Source organism: Mesoplodon densirostris, chromosome 3 (assembly GCF_025265405.1).
Source record: "Mesoplodon densirostris isolate mMesDen1 chromosome 3, mMesDen1 primary haplotype, whole genome shotgun sequence".
In the NCBI taxonomy this organism is placed as follows: Eukaryota; Metazoa; Chordata; class Mammalia; order Artiodactyla; family Ziphiidae; genus Mesoplodon; species Mesoplodon densirostris.
In genome coordinates, this window is record NC_082663.1 from 149,741,395 (window position 1) to 149,761,363 (window position 19,969).

At 56.7% G+C, this 19,969-nt stretch overlaps 1 protein-coding gene across 1 annotated transcript in view; it reads left to right on the plus strand.

Moving 5' to 3' along the window:
- SEMA6B (semaphorin 6B) overlaps positions 1–19,969 on the plus strand; it is a 33,059-nt gene that overhangs the window by 11,893 nt on the left and 1,197 nt on the right. Inside the window, exons 2-16 of the mRNA XM_060092353.1 lie at positions 10,191–10,340; positions 10,480–10,603; positions 12,238–12,298; positions 12,460–12,522; positions 12,893–12,994; positions 13,411–13,501; positions 13,845–13,964; positions 14,454–14,542; positions 16,017–16,234; positions 17,091–17,222; positions 17,459–17,608; positions 18,021–18,203; positions 18,292–18,438; positions 19,578–19,655; positions 19,785–19,843. Of these exons, the coding sequence (XP_059948336.1) occupies positions 10,220–10,340; positions 10,480–10,603; positions 12,238–12,298; positions 12,460–12,522; positions 12,893–12,994; positions 13,411–13,501; positions 13,845–13,964; positions 14,454–14,542; positions 16,017–16,234; positions 17,091–17,222; positions 17,459–17,608; positions 18,021–18,203; positions 18,292–18,438; positions 19,578–19,655; positions 19,785–19,843 (1,738 nt within the window). The 5' untranslated portion in view covers positions 10,191–10,219. The remainder of the gene's footprint in view (positions 1–10,190; positions 10,341–10,479; positions 10,604–12,237; positions 12,299–12,459; positions 12,523–12,892; positions 12,995–13,410; positions 13,502–13,844; positions 13,965–14,453; positions 14,543–16,016; positions 16,235–17,090; positions 17,223–17,458; positions 17,609–18,020; positions 18,204–18,291; positions 18,439–19,577; positions 19,656–19,784; positions 19,844–19,969) is intronic.

Below are 19,969 nucleotides of genomic sequence, written 5' to 3' on the forward strand. Positions count from 1 at the left end.
TCCTAGCTGTATAACTTTGGGCATATTACTTGCCCACTCTGGGCTGCCTACAATTCCTCACCTGTAAAATGGTGAGGAAACCCCTCCTACCTACCCCACCAGTACTTTCTGCAAAGCCCTTTGCACAGGGCTTGGAACACAGTAGGTGCTCTATAAATGTTTGCTGTTATTCCCCTTTGAATGTCTAAGTCCCAGGGTCTGGGAAGAAATGCACAGATTGGGGTGGCAAATTCCCCGAGGTCACCCAGCAAAACGGGGGCCCCTGTCCCCTCGCCGTTTTGCTCCATTGATGCTCAGTTCTCACGCCCCAGCCCCCAGAACCCACGTCACTCTGCCAGCATCTCCACCATTCCTGAGCCCTGACTCACCAGGACTTGTGGTCCTCTACGACCCCAGAACCATCCCCCAGGACCCATTTCCCGCCTTTGTCTTCTTCAAGTTCATCGCCAGGTCTTCCGTTCCCAGCAGCACTTGGCACGGCCCCGCCTGCCTCACGCCCAGCATTGCTCAGCGGTGTCCCCCTCCAGACCTGCCTTTCTGGTCTCATCCCACTTGGGGATCCCTGTGGCCTCCCAGACAGGGCCTCTAGGGAGGGACAGTGACTGGGGGACTTCTGGTTGGGAGGATCAGCCTGGGGGAGAGGAGGGCTCCCAGAACCCCAAGTGAGAGGGGCCGGGCTCACCATCTTCTGCTTCCTCCAGATTGAGGACCCCAAGGGCAGGGACCAGATCTGTTTGCCCTCCCTACAGTGGAGCCCCCTAGAGCCCAACCTTACTCCCCTCTGTCCCCCAAAGCTGTGTCCCAAGAGCAGCACCCTGCTCTTCTGTGTTTCCTCCAAATTGTGGTTGAGACCAGGGTACGTTTGCCCCCAGGCCGGCTCAGGGCCCCCCACTTGGGAATCTGTGGGTTCCTGACCCCCAACCCCCAGCACCATCCCAGATTCCCTAGGAGACCCCAGCCCCCTCGAGTGGCCCCCTCCCGGGCCCCCTAATTACCCGCTGGGTATAAATGACACTTTAATTTCCTTGGAATGGTCGCTGCATCACCAAGAAAGCAGCGCCCCCCTTCCCCATTCCTAATTACAAGTTGCTGCTTCCGATTTGCCCCCTGGCAGCCCAATTTCCAAACAGTGATTAAAATTAATTACCCAGGAGCACCCCCTGTCTGTCTGGCTGGGAGCCCTGGGGACCTGTCCATGTCCCCCACTCAAGGTCCTGCTTCTGCCACCTGGTCTCCCCACTGGCTCTCGGGCAGCCTCTCTCTGGGTCTCTGCTTGCTTATCTGCAAAATGTGCAATTAGGCTGTGCAGCCTCGTTGACAGATGGCACATTGTGGGCACTCGGTAAATGTCAGCAAGAGGCAGTTTAGCCACGTGGCCTGGGTTCGAATCCCAACTACACCCTTTTGTGCTGTGAGACCTTGGCCAAGTGTCATAACCTCTCTGAGCCTGAGTTTTTCCCTCTGTGAAATGGCGATAATGGTGCTAGTCGCTGCCTCATAGGGTTGGCATGGGCAGGAAACCAGTTCAAACATGTGAAAGGCTTGGTCCAGCAGCTGGCACACAGTAGGGGCTTCATCAAATTTTAGCTTAAATCCCTGCCCTGCTGGGCTGCTGTGGGGTGCACCAGGGAGTCAGCTCGGGTACTCTGAGCACCATCCTCTTTAAACGAGATGCTCAGCATTAATTAGGTGCTTACTGCATGCCCGGCTCTGTGCATGATCCTGGTCAGGGCTGAATCCCCGACCATGTTGGCACACGGTAGGTGCTCAGGAAGTCTGGAATAAACAGATCCTTGTAGCTCTTTCATAAATTGGATCTTTTTGTGGGACATTCATTCAGCCGGTATTTGTTGAGTGCCTACTGTGGACCAGACCCCTTGCCCCCGTGGAGCCAATGTTCTCATCCCTGATTTACAGAGGCAGAAGCAAACCCAGAGAGGGGAAGGATGTAACCCTAGGCTGCACAGCAGTCAGCAGTTTATTAAGCACCTACTATCTGGAGCTTATTTACCCATCATGATAACCCGTTGCGGATGGTTATCATGCTCAAGTCACTGATGGGGAAGCTGAGGTTCTGGGAACCGAGAACACAGGGAGGAAGGCTGAGGACCAAGAGGATGTGCTGGCCGCCTCCCAGGCTGGGGAGGGATGAGTTAACCAGTGTGGTGTGAACGTTGCGGGGCGAGGGAGCCCCTCTCCTCAGTGCCCCCGTGGCCTGGGCCCCAAGGGACTCCCTCTGGCTACTCTGCCAAGTTCCTAGACAGCCCCGGAGCCCGGCTGGGCTGCGCTGGGGGCCACTGAGGCAGGTGGAGGAGGCAGCTGTAAGCAGAGCTGGTAACTAGACCTGGACGACGCAGGGGCCCGGCTGCCTGGCCAGGTTACTCGATCCCCTCGGGGATGCCGGGCCCCGGAGCTGGAATCCTGGGGCGGCGGGCTGACAGGAGCTCCTTCCATGGAACTGGAGACGGGCATCCCGCCCCCATCCTTGCCACGGCAGATGGAGAAACAGGGGCTCCGAGCCTGGCCTGGGGTCACTGAGTCACCTGCTGTGGTATGGAGAGGCCCAGAGAGGGCAAGCTGCTGGCCCAAGGTCACCCAGCAAGGTCATTTCACAGAGAGTAAACACGTGTGCCAGGCCCTGTTCTAGTGCCTTATTTTACAGATGAGAAAATTGAGGCTCCGTGTCTTGTCTGGAAAAGGGGGAAAGTCCCAGGGCTCCTCTCTTATGATATGGCAGCCTCCCCACCCATCGGCATCTTCTTGCTGTTCCTTTGATGGTTCCAGCCTCCAGGGTTTTGCCTTTTCAGTTCCCTCTCCAGGAGGTCCCCTGACCACCCACCAAAGCAGCCCCTTTGCCATCACTCTCCATCATTCTCTGCATTTTCATCTTCAGGCTTCGATATCATTGTCAGAAGCTGAGTTCTGTTTTTTGGTAATGCGTGTACCTCTATCTCCCCACTGGACTGGGAGCCCCCCAAAGGCAGGGCTTTGCAACTGTCTTGGCCATCGCTGCGTCCCCATGCTGGGAACAGTGTCTGGCACACAACTGGTGCTCAGTAATTGCTCATCCAATGAGTGAATGAATAGCTTCCAATTTTGGGTACAAAGAGCCAGAGCTGGTCACAGATGCTCCCAAGTTGGTGAGGTTGGGTGGAGCTGAGGGCGGGGTCATGGCTGGGGGAGGCTGGGGAAACGGAGCTCCCCAGGGAAGGCAGTTAGAGAAGGCTTCCTGGAGGAGGGGGCATCCCTGTGTAGACTTTTTTTGGGGGGAAGGGGGCTGCACCTCATGGCATGCGGAACTGCCCTGATCAGGGATCGAACCTATGCCCCTGCCATGGAAGCACGGAGTCTTAAACAGTGGACCACCAGGGAAGTCCCAGGACTCAGCATTTCTAACCGCTCCCAAGTGAGGCTGCTGCTGCCGGTGGTCCGAGGACCATATTCGAAGTAACAGAGGGTCTAGAGGACCCTTTGAGAGTGTGACACTGGACCCCAGGTGGGAGGTGGGTGCATGGGGAGGGAAGGGGTTGCTAGAGTCCAGGGGGTGGGGGTGGAGACCTGAAATAAGGAGGGAGCCGTGTGGGTATCTGAGAGAAAAGGCTTTCAGGAGTGAGGAACAGCCCGTGCAAAGGCCCTGGGGCAGGACCGGGCCTGGTGTGTTGGAGGAACAACGAGGAGGCTCACGTGTCTGGAGCAGAGTGAGCGAGGGGGAGAGAGGAAGGAGAGGACGGCAGGGAGGGGATGGGGCAGGTCGCGCAGGGTCTTGTGGGCCCCAGGAGGACTTGGATTTTTACTGGGAGGGAGGTGGGAGCCCTGGAGGGCTGTGGGCAGAGGAGGGGCGGGGCCTGACTCAGGTGCTCACGCGCGCCCTCTTGTGGCGGCTCCTGGGAGGACAGACAGTGGGGATGAAGAGTGGGAGCTGTGGACTGGGTGGAGGGGACTGTGGGGTCCAGGCAGGAGATGCTGGGGGCCGACCAGGGGACAGACTAGAGAGGGGTGAGAATTCTGGATGAATTTGGAAGACTCCACAGGACTTGCTGGCATGGGATGTGGGGGTGAGAAAAGAAGGGGCTGGTGCTGAAGAGAGCTGGTGGGGGGGTGTGACTCCCAGGTGGGGCCTGAGCCATTAGCGGAGACAGGGAGCCTGTCCGTCAATAGATCAATTTGGTCTATGCGTTCAGCACCATTCTGGTGAAAATCCTAGCATGTTTTATGTTATTTGTTTTGGAACTTACCAGCTGATCCTAAAATGTATGCTGAAGCCCTGGGGTAGCCCAGGTAGCCCTGGCCAGGTGGGAAAAAATTTTCCAGAAGGAAATTTGAACTTTTGACGAAGTTAGAGTAGCTAAGGCCATATGGTACTTGGGAAGGTTGATGGGAGGGTGAAGCCAGGTGGCCTGGGGGGAGTTTCCATCCCTGCCTCAGTTTCCTCATCTGTATAGTGGGACTGTACCAAGGCTTGGAGTGATGGTTGGGAGGACAGGCAGAGAGGCCGTGCCACAGCGCGAGCCCTCCCGGCTGGGGGTGGACCTCTATCTCTTTATGACTGTCCCTCCCACCCCCATGTGCATGGATGCACGTCTCCAGGGCTGCAGGCAGGCAGACACATGGGTGCCCTGCACGCCAAAGGGTGCACACGCAGCTCCCCACGCCCGGCCCCAGGGTTGGGAGGTAGTGCGGCTCCCGGTGACCAGGTGCAAGGGCCGGCGGTGGAGCCACTTCCGGGCAGGTGGACGCCGGGCAGCTGCTGGCAGAGATGCCTCGAGTTTCATGGAGAGAAGCAGATGGTCCTGGAGGGGTGGGAGAGGTGCCACCTCTTCGATAACCCCAGGTCAGGGGGGTAAACTGAGGCCAGGTGCAGTGGGTTGGCCCCGACATGACCCAGACTCCCCCAAAGAGCATGTGGGGTTCAGCTCTGCATGATCGTCAAACTAACAAATGTCGATTGAGCAAGTTTCAGTCTTGGCTCCACCGTTTCCAATTGGGCAAGTGACTTCGTCTCTCTGTGCCTCAGTTTCCCCATCTGTGTAAAGGGCACGGCACCCACCTCTCCGATGTGTTGTACGGATCAAATGAGTTCATTTAAGACCTTAGGACAGTGCCTGGCACATCACAAGTGCTTGGTGTTTGCTACTTTTATTCTTTATTGAGCTTCTACTGTATGCCAGGCCTTATGCTGGGCAGTGGGGACACAGTGGTAGCCAAGACAGACTCAGTCCCGCCCTCTCGGGGAGCTCAGAGTCCAGTGGGGAAGATGAACAGTTAACCAGGCATTTGGAAGATAAGGTGAGCAGGGCCCTCCTGCACAGGCAGGCAGGAGCCCAGAGGAAGTCAATCCGGGCTGATCTGGGGGGTCTTCCTGGAGGAGATGTCTGAGACCTGACAAGCGAGCGTGTTCACCAGGTTACTGGGAGCAGGAGGAAGGTGTTCCAAGCAGAGGGAACAGCATGTGCAGATGCTCAGAGGTGGAGATGGAAGGGAGGGGACTTCATTTCAGGGGCACTGGGGAGCCATAGAAGGGTTTAGAGCAGATGTTCTCAGCTGGGGGTGGTTTTGCCCCCCACGGGATACTGGGTGGTGTTTGGGGACATTTTTGGTTGTCGCAATTGAGGGATGCTCCTGGCATCGAGTGGGTGGGGGCCAGGAATGCTGCTCCACACCTGGCAGTGCCCAGAACCTCCCCACCCCAAAGAATGACCTGGCCCTGAATGTCAGCAGTGCCGAAGGGGAGAAACCCTGGTTTAGATCAGGGAAGAAACAAGTGAGATTAGGGTTCTAGAAAGATTCCTTTGCTACCTTGAGGAGGATACTGAAGGGACGGGACTGGAAGCCAGGCGACCAGGTAGGGGGTGGGAGCTGGGCTATGCGGCCCTCAGGGCAGGGGAGGGACTGGGAAGCCGACACCCTTGTCTTTGGCTCAGGAACAATGGGGCTGGTAAGAAAAGCCCAGTTTGGGTTTCAGGGTTCCCAGGGTAGTTCTGAGGGGCTGGGGGCAGCTGTGGACAGAAGGAGGACAGGAACAGCCTTCCAGCCCCGAGTTGCTGCATCACAAAGTTATGAAAACCAGGAGAAAAAATGAGCCGTGAGGTCCCATCCCGACCTGGGGCCTCAGTCTTCCCATCTGTGAACTGGGTGTTAAATAACTGCTGGCCTCACTGGGTTGAGGGATGATGGAACGGGTGATTATTAATCTTGCCATGACCATTCATACGCTCAACCCCCAGGAGCAAAATCCTGGTAGCAGAGAGCCCTGGGTTCAATCCAGCTGCCACATCCTCTCTGGTGGGTCATGACCCCTCAATCAGACCCTCAGCTTCCCCATCTGAAAAATGGGCTGAATGTTATACCAACTGTACTAGAGCCATCAGGGGTCTCCATGAAGCAATTCCTGGAAACGACCCAGCCCGGCCTCTTATACTCAATATACCAACGGCAACAACAACAATAATAATAATTAGCATTTACTGCGCACCTGCAGCATGCCAGGCACTTTGCTAACACCCACCACAGGCCTGTGAGGTGGATACTGTTGCCATGCCCATTTCACAGATGAGAAAACTGAGGCCCAGAGGGGTGGAGTGACCTGTTCAGGATCACACAGCATGTACATAGCAGAGCTGGGATTTGAACCCTTATGGCCTTGGAGCCCCTCCCCTCACCACAATGCTGCATGGCCCACGAGTGGAAGCTGTTGTCCTGAAGTTTCTGAAGTTAACAATTATTCTGGGGCTTCCCTGGTGGCGCAGTGGTTGAGAGTCCGCCTGCCGATGCAGGGGATGCGGGTTCGTGCCCCGGTCCGGGAGGATCTCGCGTGCCGTGGAACGGCTGGGCCTGTGGGCTGTGGCCACTGAGCCTGTGCGTCCGGGGCCTGTGCTCTGCAGCAGGAGGGGCCACGGCAGTGAGAGGCCCGCGTACCGAAGGAAGGAGAAAAAAAAATTATTCTGATAAGACATGGGATAAAAGGCACAGAGCACCACCTCACACCCATTAGGGTGGCTACTATCAAAAAACAGAAAATAGTGTTGGCAGGAGAGATTGGAATGCATGGGCAATGCCGATGGGAATGTAAAATGGTGCAGCCGCTTTGGAAAAGAGCATGGCAGTTCCTGCAAAAGTTAAGCATAGAATCACCATACGATCCAGCAATTCCACTCCTTCATATACACCCAAAAGAATTGAAAACAGGGTCTCAAAGAAATGTTTGCACACCCACGTTCATAGCCATTCACAACAGCCAAAAGGTGGAAGCAGCCCCAGTGTCCATCAACAGGTGAATGGATAAATAAAATGTGGTCCATCCACACAGTGGAATATTACTGAGCCTTAAAAAGTCAAGGTATTCTGACACTCATTACAACATGGATGAACTTGAGGACATGATGCTCAGTGAAATAAGCCAGACACAGAAGGACAAATACTGTCTGATTCTACTTATGTGAGGTCCCTAGAGGAGTCACAGCCATAGAGACAGAAAGTAGATGCTGGGGGCCAGGGGCTGGGGGAGGGGATGGGAAGTCAGTCAATGGGGACAGAGTTTCAGTTTGGGAAGATGAGAAAGTTCTGGAGATGGATGGTGGGGGTGGTTGCACAAGAATATGAATATAATTAGTACCACTTAAAAATGGTTAACATGGCAAGCTTTGTTATACATTTTACCACAATGTTAAAGAAAATGTTTAGGGACTTCCCTGGTGGTGCAGTGGTTAGGAATCCGCCTGCCAATGCAGGGGACACGGGTTCAAGCCCTGATCCAGGAAGATCCCACATGCCGCGGAACACCTAAGCCTGTGCACCACAACTACTGAGCCTGTGCTGTAGAGCCCACGAGCCACAACTACTGAGCCCACACACCGCAACTACTGAAGCCCGTGCGCCTAGAGCCCGTGCTCCACAACAAGAGAAGCCACCGCAATTAGTAGCCTGCGCACCGCAAGGAAGAGTAGCCCCTGCTCGCCGCAACTAGAGAAAGCCCAGCGCCCAGCAACGAAGACCCAACGCAGCCATCAATCAATCAATCAATCAATCAATCTTAAAAAAAAAGAGAAGGCACAGAGCAGACAGAACACCAGAGGTGGGGTGCCCCGGCAGGTGTTGTAAGGAGGAAGCTTGTAGGCTGGGGTAGGCAGCAGCGGGGCTGGTGATCCCATTGGGGGTCTTGAATGCAGTGTCTGGGGCCTGGCTCGGGGGTCGCTGGGAACCACGGGACGTTGCTAAGCAGGGGAGGAGCCAGGGAAGGAAACTCTTAAGGAAGTAGAGCCAGATCCGCGCACACGTGAGATCCTGGCGTCCGCTGAGTCACAAATCCTGGAAGTTCAGGGTCACAGAGAGGAAACTTCGCTGTTCCACGCAAGGACTTCCTGTTTTTTGGCCCTGAATCCTCAGAGGCAGGCGTTCCAGGGCCAAAGTTCCCGCCTCACGTCTACCTCCACGGGTTCGGGATCCCCGCACCCCGAGGCTGGGGCAGGGCTCGGAGATGTACCTGCTGCTCAGACGGGGAAACTGAGGCACGGGGCTTGCCCGGAGGCTGCGGGTGTCTTCTTGGGGCCTCCGGACTGCACTCCTTCTGGAAGGGGCGTGGAGGGCTGGGTTCCAGAGGGTGAGTTCTGCTCACACCGCCCACCAGATCATCACTTGGGACGGGTGGGGGCTGGTCTCCACTCTACACACCTGGAAGTTTCTCCAAATTCCCTTGAGCAGGAGCGGGAAACAGGCCCCCTGAAGAGGTCGTGAGGCTCCTGTCACAGAGGTATTCCAGGAGAGGACAGAAAGGCTGTTATCGGGAAGGAAGTCAGACTTACCAGGGCCTCTGAGGTCCCTGGCCAGCTAGAATATTCTGCTATTCTAAAGTACTGCAGTTCCCAGATTGTGGTTTATAAAATTCCAAGAGCCTTTGAATTTTTGTTTTTTGAGACTTTCATTTTTTTTTTGAGACTTTCATTTTAAGGTTTTTGTGTTTTAACTCTAAGAATTCTTTTTTTTTAATTAATTAATTTATTCATTTATTTAATTTTTGGCTGCATTGGGTCTTCGCTGCTGCACGTGGGCTTTCTCTAGTTGCGGCGAGCGGGGGCTACTCTTCGTTGCGGTGCGCGGGCTTCTCATTGCAGTGGCTTCTCTTGTTGCGGAGCACAGGCTCTAGGCGCATGGGCTTCAGTAGTTGTGGCTCGCGGGCTCTAGAGCGCAGGCTCAGTAGTTGTGGCACACGGGCTTAGTTGCTCCGCGGCACGTGGGATCTTCCCGGACCAGGGCTCGAAACCGTGTCTCCTGCATTGGCAGGCGGATTCTTAACCACTTCGCCACCAGGGAAGCCCCAATTCTAAGAATTCTTAAAACATATGTTTTGAGGTTGAAGTTTTTATAAATATATGTTTTGAAATGTTTATTATTTTTTAAAATATATTTATTTATTTATTTTTGGCTGTGTTGGGTCTTTGTTGCTGCACACGGGCTTTCTCTACTTGCAGTGAGCAGGGGCTACTCTTCGTTGCGGTGCGCAGGCTTCTCATTGCGGTGGCTTCTCTTGTTGTGGAGCATGGGCTCTAGGCGTGCGGGCTTCAGTAGTTGCAGCACGTGTGCTCAGTAGTTATGGTTCGTGGGCTCTAGAGCCCAGGCTCAAGAGTTGTGGTGCTCAGGCTTAGTTGCTCCGCGGCATGTGGGATCTTCCCGGACCAGGGCTCGAACCCGTGTCCCCTGCATTGGGAGGCGGATTCTTTTTTTTTTTTATCTTTATTAGAGTATAATTGCTTTACAATGGTGTTGTTAGTTTCTGCTTTATAACAAAGTGAATCAGTTATACATATACATATGTCCCCATATCTCTTCCCTCTTGGGGAGGCGGATTCTTAACCACTGCGCCACCAGGGAAGTCCCTGTTTATCTATTATTATTATTAATTTTTAATTTAAAATCATTTAATTTTTAAAATAAATATTCTCATGGTTATCCATTTTTTGTTAGAAACCGTTTCCTGAGCTTTCACTAAAATGTGGTCAGAAAGTTGTTCTGGTAATTAATAAGTGCTGGTGTTATTGTTATTGCCATGATTGTTGTTATTTTTAAATGATTACCCCCCCATTGGGGAATTTTTCTGGAAATTGAAGGTCCCCGCCGCCGCGGCTCTCGCGCTCCCTCTGCTGGCAGCAATGGGGACTGCAAGCCACACGGCTCACCGCATGGCCCCTCGCTCGCAGGTGTCACCTCCTGTCGCCCTGACCTCGCCATGCGGACCCCGCGAGCGCCCCCTCCCCGCCCGGCCCTACTGCTCCTGCTGCTGCTACTGGGAGGCTCCCACGGCCTCTTCCCCGAGGAGCCGCCGCCACTCAGCGTGGCCCCCAGGGACTGTGAGTGGGGGGCCTGGAGACGGGGCATCCCGAGGGAGGGTCTTGCTCCCCAGCTGGATCTGCTGCCCCCTCCCTCGGGGGCTCACCAGGCTAGGCTCACCCTGGCCCTGGATCACACCCCTCCTCGCCCTCCCCCCAGACCTGAACCACTATCCTGTGTTCGTGGGCAGCGGGCCAGGACACCTGACCCCCGCAGAGGGCACCGACGACCTCAACATCCAGCGGGTTCTGCGGGTCAACAGGACGCTCTTCATCGGGGACAGGTACGAGGGACAGGCAGAGTCAGGCAGAGTGTGCAGGGTGAGGTGTGGGGGAGTAGGTGGTAGCATTTTAGGGAGGTTTGCATGCTGGGGCCTGTTGTTTGGCTGGAGTGTGAATGTGTGTCCCTGGGGTGGGATTTTTAAGGGTGCTGAACTCTGGGTGTGGTTGGAGCCCAGAGCTTGCTATGATGTGTTACCAGGTAGGGACAGCTGTTTGGTCAAAATTCACTGGGTGCTAGAGGGGGTGCTGAAGTGGCACCCCAAAGGCTTTTCTGAGAAGGTGACATTTGAGTTGAGAAGTGAGTGATGAGGAGCCAGCTATAAGGAAATCTGCGGGAGAGGGAGAAGTCAGGGCATAGGACACAGCCTGTGCAAAAGTTCTGGGGCCAGACTCTGCCTGGCATGGTGGAGGGGTAGCAAGGAGGCCCGTGTGGCGGGAGCAGACTGAGTGAGGGGGAGAGAAGGAGGAGGGGAGGGCAGGGAGGGCAGGGCCTTGTGGGCTACAGGGGAGGACTTGAGCTTTTACCCCCAAGAGAGGTGGGACCCTGGAGGGCTGTGGGCAGAGGAGGGACAGGACCTGACTCAGGTGCTCACGGGTGCCCTCTGGTGGCAGCTGGGGGAGGACAGACTGTACTGGTGAGGGCAGGAGCCACTAGACTAGGGCAGAGGGGACAATGCTGGTCCAGGTGGGCAGTAATGGGGGCTGAACTAGGGTAGTGGTCATAGAGGATGTGAGAAGTGGGTGAACCCTCGCTAGATACTGAAGGCAGAGGTGACATATTGGGAGGGAAGGAGAAGGGAGTTGAAGGTGACTCCCACGTCGTGGGGATAGAGTTGCCTCAGCCGAGATGGCAGACAGGGCAGGAGCAGATTTGGGGGATGGTCGGGTGCCATGTGGCCAAGCTGAGTGTGAGACAGAGTATGAGACACCTTTGAGCCCCCTCGTGGAGACCTTGAGGGTTAGCTGGACCCCAAATCTGGAGCTCAGGGGAGGCCCTGGCTGGAGACAGGACTGTGGATGTCATCCTGGCAGAGATGTGGTTCCAGCCCTGAGAGTGGACAAGGCGGCCCAGGAGGGATATGGATGGGGGAGGGAAGAGGCCAGAGGACCCAGGTGTGGGCCCACCAGGGAGAGAGGAGGGCCCGGAGAGGTGAGAGGGAAGCCAGGCAAGTGCAGTGTCCAGGGACCCAGTGAGGATGGAGTTCCCAGGAGGAAGGGGGACACGCTGTGGAGAGGGAGAGGAGGACAGGGAAGTGACCGCTGGACTTAACAGGGGCCAGTGACCTTGATTAGGGTAGTTTCTGCGGCATGGGGGGAGGGGTGAGAGCCTGGGGGAGACTGAGGGGTGCTGAGGGGGGTACAGCGGATGTAAAGGCATCAGACAGTGCATTGTGTTGGGTGTAGGCCATGGGGTGTGTAAGCGTGTGGTGGCGTGGTAAGGCATATGGGGTGCGCTAGAACCCGTGGCTCACTTTAGGGCACAAGGAGGCGTGTTAGGGCATGCACATGCGGAGCTGCACGTGGCAGAGGCGCTGGCACGCCCCTGTTTGGCACGTGTTGGACTTCATGTCTGCTGTCAGAATAGTGGGAGGGGAGGGGAGGCTCTCCGATCTCATTAACTACACCCCTCCTCTAGGGACAACCTGTACCGGGTGGAGCTGGAGCCCCCCACGTCCATGGAGCTGCGGTACCAGCGGGTGAGGAGGGGGTGCAGGCGGGAGGGGAGGGGGCAATGCTTGGGGTTCCCGCCAGGGGGCCCGGACACTGAGCTGGGGAGCAAGGTGGATTCGGGCCTGCCTAGCAGGGTTCCTAGGGCTGTCAAGGACCCCGCTCACCTCACCAGCTCTCTGTGTCCCAGAAGCTGACCTGGAGCTCCAACCCCAGCGACATCAACGTGTGTCGGATGAAGGGCAAGCAGGAGGTAAGTGGGCCCTGGCCACGCCTCCATCAGCTGTGGCCACGCCTCCAACCATGCCCCAATCCGTCCTGGCCACCCCCCAGGGCAAATCTTCTGTTTTCATTCTAAGCCAGGGCCCTGGTCTTGCCGTGGCTACTCCCAGAGCCTGGCCACGCCCCCAAGGTGGTCCTCACTCGTGGCCGTGCCCCTATTTCCCTGTCTGGGCCCCTCCCTTAGTCATGGCCTCGCCCCCAGGCTAGTCCTAGTTTAGCCCCCTGATTTTGCCACGCCCACATCCCTGGCCCCTCCTTGCAGGCCCCGCCTCTTCCCTGGCCACGCCCACACCCGTGACCACACCCACCCTGGCTTCTCTCTTCCCGCCGCCCCAATCCAGGGCGAGTGTCGAAATTTTGTAAAGGTGCTTCTACTTCGGGACGAATCCACCCTCTTCGTGTGTGGTTCCAATGCCTTCAACCCCGTGTGTGCCAACTACAGCGTGAGTCACCGCTCTTCGAAGCCCTGACTGCCCCAGGTTCAACCTCCACGCCTTTGCTCACCTGCCCTCCACTGGTCATGCCCTATCCCCAGGCCACATCATCTCCTACAGGAAGCCTTACTGGATATGCCCTCCCAGGCCCCTCACCCGGAGCTCCAGAGGAGGCTTCCAAAGGAGGCCTGTACAGGCTGCAGCAACTTAAACTACAAACCAGTTAGTTATAGGATGAGTTAGTATCGATTCAGACCCCTTTATTACAGATCAGTAAATTGAGTCCCAGAGAGGTTAAATGACTGACCAAGTCACACAACATCCAAGGTGGCGCCAGGATTTCCCTTAGAGGGGGTGGCTGGGGGAGCCAGGGGCTGCTAGGTATAGATGGGAGCTCTGTCACTCAGTCCCTGTCCCCCCTGCAGATGGACACACTGCAGCCCCTTGGGGACAACATCAGCGGCATGGCCCGCTGCCCATACGACCCCAAACACGCCAATGTTGCCCTCTTCTCTGGTGAGTGCCCCCAACTCTGACCATCTGATGGGGCCCCAGTCCACAGCAAGACATGGCATTTTCCACTCTTGGAGTCAGGTCATTTAGAAGATGGCTGGGAGACCATCTCTCCAGCTATGAAACAGGCAGAATCTCAAGGGCAGGGCTCAGCCGAGGTTGGGGATGAGCTGAGGAGTTGGGGATCAGCCTGAAGTCAGGGCCTCGGCAGGGTTGGGGCTCAGCCTGGGGCTTAGGGGTCACTTAGGCTTAGGGCTCAGTCTTGAAGTCAAGTTTTGACCCACCCAGCCTCCGGCCTCTATGATCTAATCTCTCACCTGCCTCCCCCTGACTCACCCCCCTCCAGAAGGGATGCTCTTCACAGCCACCGTTACCGACTTCCTAGCCATCGACGCCGTCATCTACCGCAGCCTCGGGGACCGGCCCACTCTGCGCACCGTGAAACACGACTCCAAGTGGTTCAAAGGTGGGGCGATGGGGCAGACCTGGTAGGGCTGACATTCATCAAATTCCCCCACCAGAATAACAGTCCCAGAGGAGACAGGCAGGGAACTCCCATCTTATCTTTGGAACCTACTAGCCTCTTTGAAGATAAAGTTAGAGGAAAGATTTAAGTTGGATCTAAAGTAGAACTTGCTGGAAATGGGTGGCTTAGTAACCCAAAACGGAACAGCATGAGCGGTATGGTAGGACCTCAGCTCAACACATGAGGGAGGAAGGTGACAAAATAGTAGACAGTTGCTGTCAGTGGAAAGAAGACACGGTGATTTTAGGATTCTGACACCTACTCCCTCCAAAAAACCCCCGAAACTTTGGTCTCTTTTATTTTGCCTGGGTAATCAGCTTACATTCCCCACTTCACTGTAAAAGCAGTCACCCAGGCTACTGTGTTCCCAGCCCCAGAAACTCCCTTTCTCCTGTCACGGGCTGAGTTCTGACCCCTCCTCTCCTACAGAGCCCTACTTTGTCCACGTGGTGGAGTGGGGCAGCCACATCTACTTTTTCTTCCGGGAGATCGCAATGGAGTTTAACTACCTGGAAAAGGTAGGGCCCTATTTCCCCTCCCAAAGAGGCCCAGGCAGTGGGGCATGCAGCTGAGAGGCTCTGATCTCAGGAAGTGGGGAGCAGAGGTGGTTCCATGAAACTCCACCTGGGGCAAGAGGGTCCCTCTGGTCCTCAGGGCCCTCCACTCCAGTCGGGTCCAGGCCCCTGGGGCTTGAAGACATTTCTGGAGCAGCCCTGGGTGAGGATCCCGGGTCTGAAGTCAGATACACCCCTGATTCCAGTCCCAGTGCCGTTGCTGTTCGCCTGTCCACCCACCCATCTACCATCATTTATCCATCCTTCCTCAACGGCCCATCTGTCTGCCCACTCAGTCTCCCACTCAGCCGCCCTCTCACCTACCCATCTATCTGTTCTTCAGCCCACCCACACTTCCAATCAAACCACTTATCTATCCATCCGCCCACCCCCTGACTCGGCCATCCTCCATCCATCCATCCACTCATCTACCCTTCCATGCACCTATATAGCCATCCACCCACCTCCCACTCATCGACTTCTTTATCCATTCATACACCTACCTGTCCATTCATTCATACAGCTAACCATCCGCTGATCTATCCTCCTACTGATCAGCTCATCCATCTACCATCCATCTCTCCATCTACCTGCCCAGCCCTGTATAATCCAATTATCTAGCCCATCTCCTCCTCATCACCTGCACATCCACTCAACCTTCTATCCACCCATGGATCCACCCATCCACTGATCTGTCATTACCTCCTTCATCTGCCTTTCCATCCATCCATTCATCCATTGCTCTACCCATCTCTCCACTCATCCACACTCACATCCATCTATCCATCTGTCCACCCATCCATCCTTTCATCCATCCATCCACCCACCCGTTCATCTACCCATCTATCCATTCATGCGGACTCACACCCATTTACTCATCCACCCATCCACCCATCCATCCACACACCTATTCATCCATCAGTTGATTATCTCCTTCTTCCTTATCTTCACTGTCCATCATTGTCTCCTTCAAATTCATCCATCCGTCCACTAATCCATCCATACATTCATCCCATCCCTCAACCCATGGAGACATTTAAGTGCACAGACTGCCACTTAACTACTAGTGTGACCTTGGGCCTTGGTCACTTTCCTTTCTCTGTGCCTCAGTTTCCCCTCCGTACCACGGCGATGTCAGTAGGCCCTCCTCTGTAGAGCTTTGGGAGGAACGTGAGAGGTGAGGAGGATGAAGTGCCTGGTACTTAGTGATCTGTAAATGGAGGCGATGATGATTATGCTTGGCGTGGTGGCTGTGACCATCCCCACATTTCACTGGGGAATCTGGTGCTCAGGGGGGCTAGGGTGACTGGCTGGGGCATCCACAGTGACCCAGGGCCAGGCTCCTGCATCCCATCCTGGGTAGTGGGCAGTGTGATCTGCGGGCAGGCCTTGCGGAACACAGGGCTCAGGCCCCCCCCCTCGCCTGCTGATGTGCCAGGTGGTGGTGTCCCGTGTGGCCCGGGTGTGCAAGAATGATGTGGGCGGCTCCCCTCGCGTGCTGGAGAAGCAGTGGACGTCGTTCCTGAAGGCACGGCTCAACTGCTCGGTGCCGGGGGACTCTCACTTCTACTTCAATGTGCTGCGGGCCGTCACGGGCGTGGTCAGCCTGGGGGGCCGGCCCGTGGTCCTTGCTGTTTTCTCCACGCCCAGCAACAGGTCAGCGGGCACCGTCGGGAGCAGACTGGGAGCACCGGGTGGGCACGGGCGGAGAGTTCCCATGTTACCTCACCACATATTCCCTGGGTCTTGCACTGGGCAAGATTTGACTCCTGGGAGGCCTCGGTCCCAAGCCAGGGGGCACCAAGCCAGACACTGACCCTCCGAGGCCCTTTGGCCAGAACTTGGCAGATGGGGGTGGGGTGGGCGTCCTCACCCTCTGCCTTTGGAGGAGGGGTCAGGGAGGGCTTTCTGGAGGAGGCATCAATGGTTGTGAGATGGAAGCAGCGGGAAGAGCATTCCAAGTTGGAAAAACAGCCTGTGCAAAAGCCCTGAGGCTGCAATGAGCTTGCTATGTTTAAATCATAGGGAGGAGGCCCGTGTGGCTGGAGTGGAGGGAAGCAAGCGGGGAGAGTGGAGGATATGAGGGCAGGGAGGTGACGGGCTGTGCGGAGGAGCCTGGATTTTAACCTGAGAGCACTAGGGAGCCATGGGAGAGTAAGGAGCAGAAGAGGGACCAGGTCAGGTTTGCATTTTTGGAAAACTCCCTGGGGAATGGGTTGAAAGGGAGCAAGAGTGGCACCTCGGAGACTGGATATGCAGGCAAGTGACAAGGGGGGGCCTGGACAGGGGTGGCTGTGGAGGGGCTGAACTATGATCCAGTCTGAGAACTATTCAGCGGGTGGAGTGACCGGATTGGACGGGGGAAGAGGGGGCAGCAACCTCTGGCCCAGGGAACTGAACATGTGACAGCTCTGGAGGACAAACACTCCTCCACCTGCTTGCCCAGGGCAGTCCCCCACCCCCACCCCCGGCCAGGCTCACTGCTCCCTTTCATCTGCCCCCCCACCCACAGCATCCCTGGCTCGGCCGTCTGCGCCTTCGACATGACACAGGTGGCTGCCGTGTTTGACGGCCGCTTCCGTGAGCAGAAGTCCCCTGAGTCCATCTGGACACCCGTGCCAGAGGACCAAGTGCCACGGCCCCGGTGAGAGCCCCCTCGACCCTGAGACGGGTGCCTGGGTAGGATCCTGACCCTGGACCAAGGGCTGGGACTTCCAGGCAGTTAGTTATTTCAATAGCTGTTGCCGAGTTCAGCTGTACCCATTATGCAGGTGGGGAAAACTGAGGCCCTCTGGGCAGGGCAGCAGGTCCCCTGGTGAATCAGAGCCCCTATGTGGGGGCCTCCATGTCCACCCTGACCACCCCCTCGTCCCCACCCAGGCCCGGGTGCTGTGCAGCTCCTGGCATGCAGTACAACGCCTCCAGCGCCTTCCCGGACGAGATCCTCAACTTCGTCAAGACACACCCCCTGATGGACGAGGCAGTGCCCTCACTGGGCCACGCACCCTGGATTGTTCGGACTCTGATGCGGTCAGTCCCTACATGGGGCTGGGGTCCTGGTGGCCGGGCCTGGGTGGGAAGGAGAGCCCTGGCCAGGGTGGTGGGCAAGGAGGGAGCACAGGGCCAACTTCAGACATGAGGGGGAAGCCGGACACTCAAGACAGCTGGGCATGTGGCTCTGGGGCTGCCCAGAAAGATGGAGACAGAGGGAGACAGAGAGAGGGAGAGAGAGACCATCTGACACAGAGAGATGGAGGGAGACAGGGAGAGAGACAGGCAGGCCCAGGTAGGAGTCAGGTTTGGGGGTCTGTTTCTCTCCATGATGTGCCCCCTTGGAGCCACACCCATGTCCACCTTGCCAGGCGTGGGTGGTGTCTCTGAGTGCGCCCAGGACCCCAGGGGGCTGGGAGGCAGCCTGACCTCTGCCCAACCCTGGTCCCAGGTACCAGCTGACGCGAGTGGCCGTGGACGTGGGCGCCGGCCCCTGGGGCAACCAGACTGTCGTCTTCCTGGGTTCTGAGGCGGGCACTGTCCTCAAGTTCCTTGTCTGGCCCAACGCCAGTGCCTCGGGTACCACCGGGCCCAGTGTCTTCCTGGAGGAGTTTGAGACCTACCGGCCGGACAGGTGAGGTCGGGCAGAGGTCAAGGGACAGGGCCAGTGGGCAGGGAGATAGGGCGTGCCCCTTGAGTCTTACCAATCTGCTCACCCCCAGGTGTGGGCGCTCTGGGGGTAGCGAGACAGGGCAGCGGCTGCTGAGCCTGGAGCTGGATGCGGCCTCGGGTGGCCTGTTGGCGGCCTTCCCCCGCTGTGTGGTCCGAGTGCCCGTGGCACGCTGCCAGCAATACTCAGGATGCATGAAGTGAGTACTCCCAGGCCAGCTGTGGGCAGGGGAAGTGAGGGGAGGTGAGCACAGGAAGAGGGAGAGAGTCAAGTTTAAGTCCAGGCCCCAACAGCATCCTGACTCACTGAACGATGAGCAGGGCAGAGGGCAGAACATGTGCAAAGGCCCTGGGGCAGGACTGGGCCTGGTGTGTTGGCGGAACAGAGAGGGGGCCTGTGTAGCTGGAACAAAATGAGCGAGGGAGAGAGAGGGAGGAGGGGAGATCAGGGAGGGGACGGGGCTGGGGGTAGGTCGTGCAGGGTCTGTGGGCTGTGGGGAGTACTTGGGCTCCTTCCCCCACCCCTGGAGTGAGGTGGGAGCCCTGGAGGTCTATGGGCAGAGCAGGATGGGATGTGATTGACATTTCTAAGAGCAGCAGGAGCAGAAGCTGGGGCCCAGGGAGACAGCTGTTTGTCTGCCTCTAAAATGGGTGGGAGGGACTTTGCTGGCGGTCCAGTGGTTAAGAATCCGCCTTCCAATGCAGGGGACATGCATTCAGGCCCTGATCGGGGAACTAAGATCCCACATGCAGCAGGGCAACTAAGCCCACGTGCCACAACTAGAGAGTCCACGCAGCCAAAAATAAAAAATAATAATAAAATAAATTTTTAAAAATTAAAAAAAAAGACAAAATGGGTGGGAGGGATGTCCCTGGCGGTCCAGTGGTTAAGACTCTGCGTTTCCACTGCAGGGGGCATGGGTTCAATCCCTGGTCGGGGAACTAAGATCCCACATGCCGCGTGGCACAGCCAAAAAATAAAACAAAATAAATAAAATGGGTGGGAAGATTACATGCAGATAAAACACTGGCACATCTCTGGACTCAGTGTGCCCTCCACACGGAGCACCCGACCCTGTGCCCGCCGACTTGGCAATAATGATGCCATAGCACACACCCAAAGCACAGACTCAGGGGCAAGCCTGCCTGGGCTCCAACCCTGGCTCTGTCCCTTGGGCAAAAGTAAACTTTCCTGAGCCTCAGTTTTCTCATCTGTAAAATGGGGAAGAAATAGCCCCCACCGCTAAGACGTAACTTGAGAACTCCCAGAGTTGACAGTAAGAGGTGCCTCAGAAGGGGCTGTGGTTGATCTGCCCTCCGGGTCCCTTGTCTGCTCCAGGAACTGTATTGGCAGTCAGGACCCCTACTGCGGCTGGGCCCCGGATGGTTCCTGCATCTTCCTCAGTCCCGGCACCAGGTACTGGGGCCGAGGGAGGTGGGGGGCGGGTATGTGACCCACGTGATGATCGGGAGTCCCCCCCCCAACCACAGCTCTGTGCGAGAGGTTTCTGCTGACTGCGCCTCTCTGCCTCCCTGCCCTCATCAGAGCCACCTTTGAGCAGGACGTGTCCGGGGCCAGCACCTCAGGCTTAGGGGACTGCACAGGTAAGCGGGGGAGAGGGGAGGAGGCCTGGGGACTCGGAGTCCTGGTCCTCCAGGGTTCTCACACCCTCTGCCGCCCATGCCCAACGGGGGCGGGGTGGGGGGTACTGGCTTCCGTCAGGGCTTGGG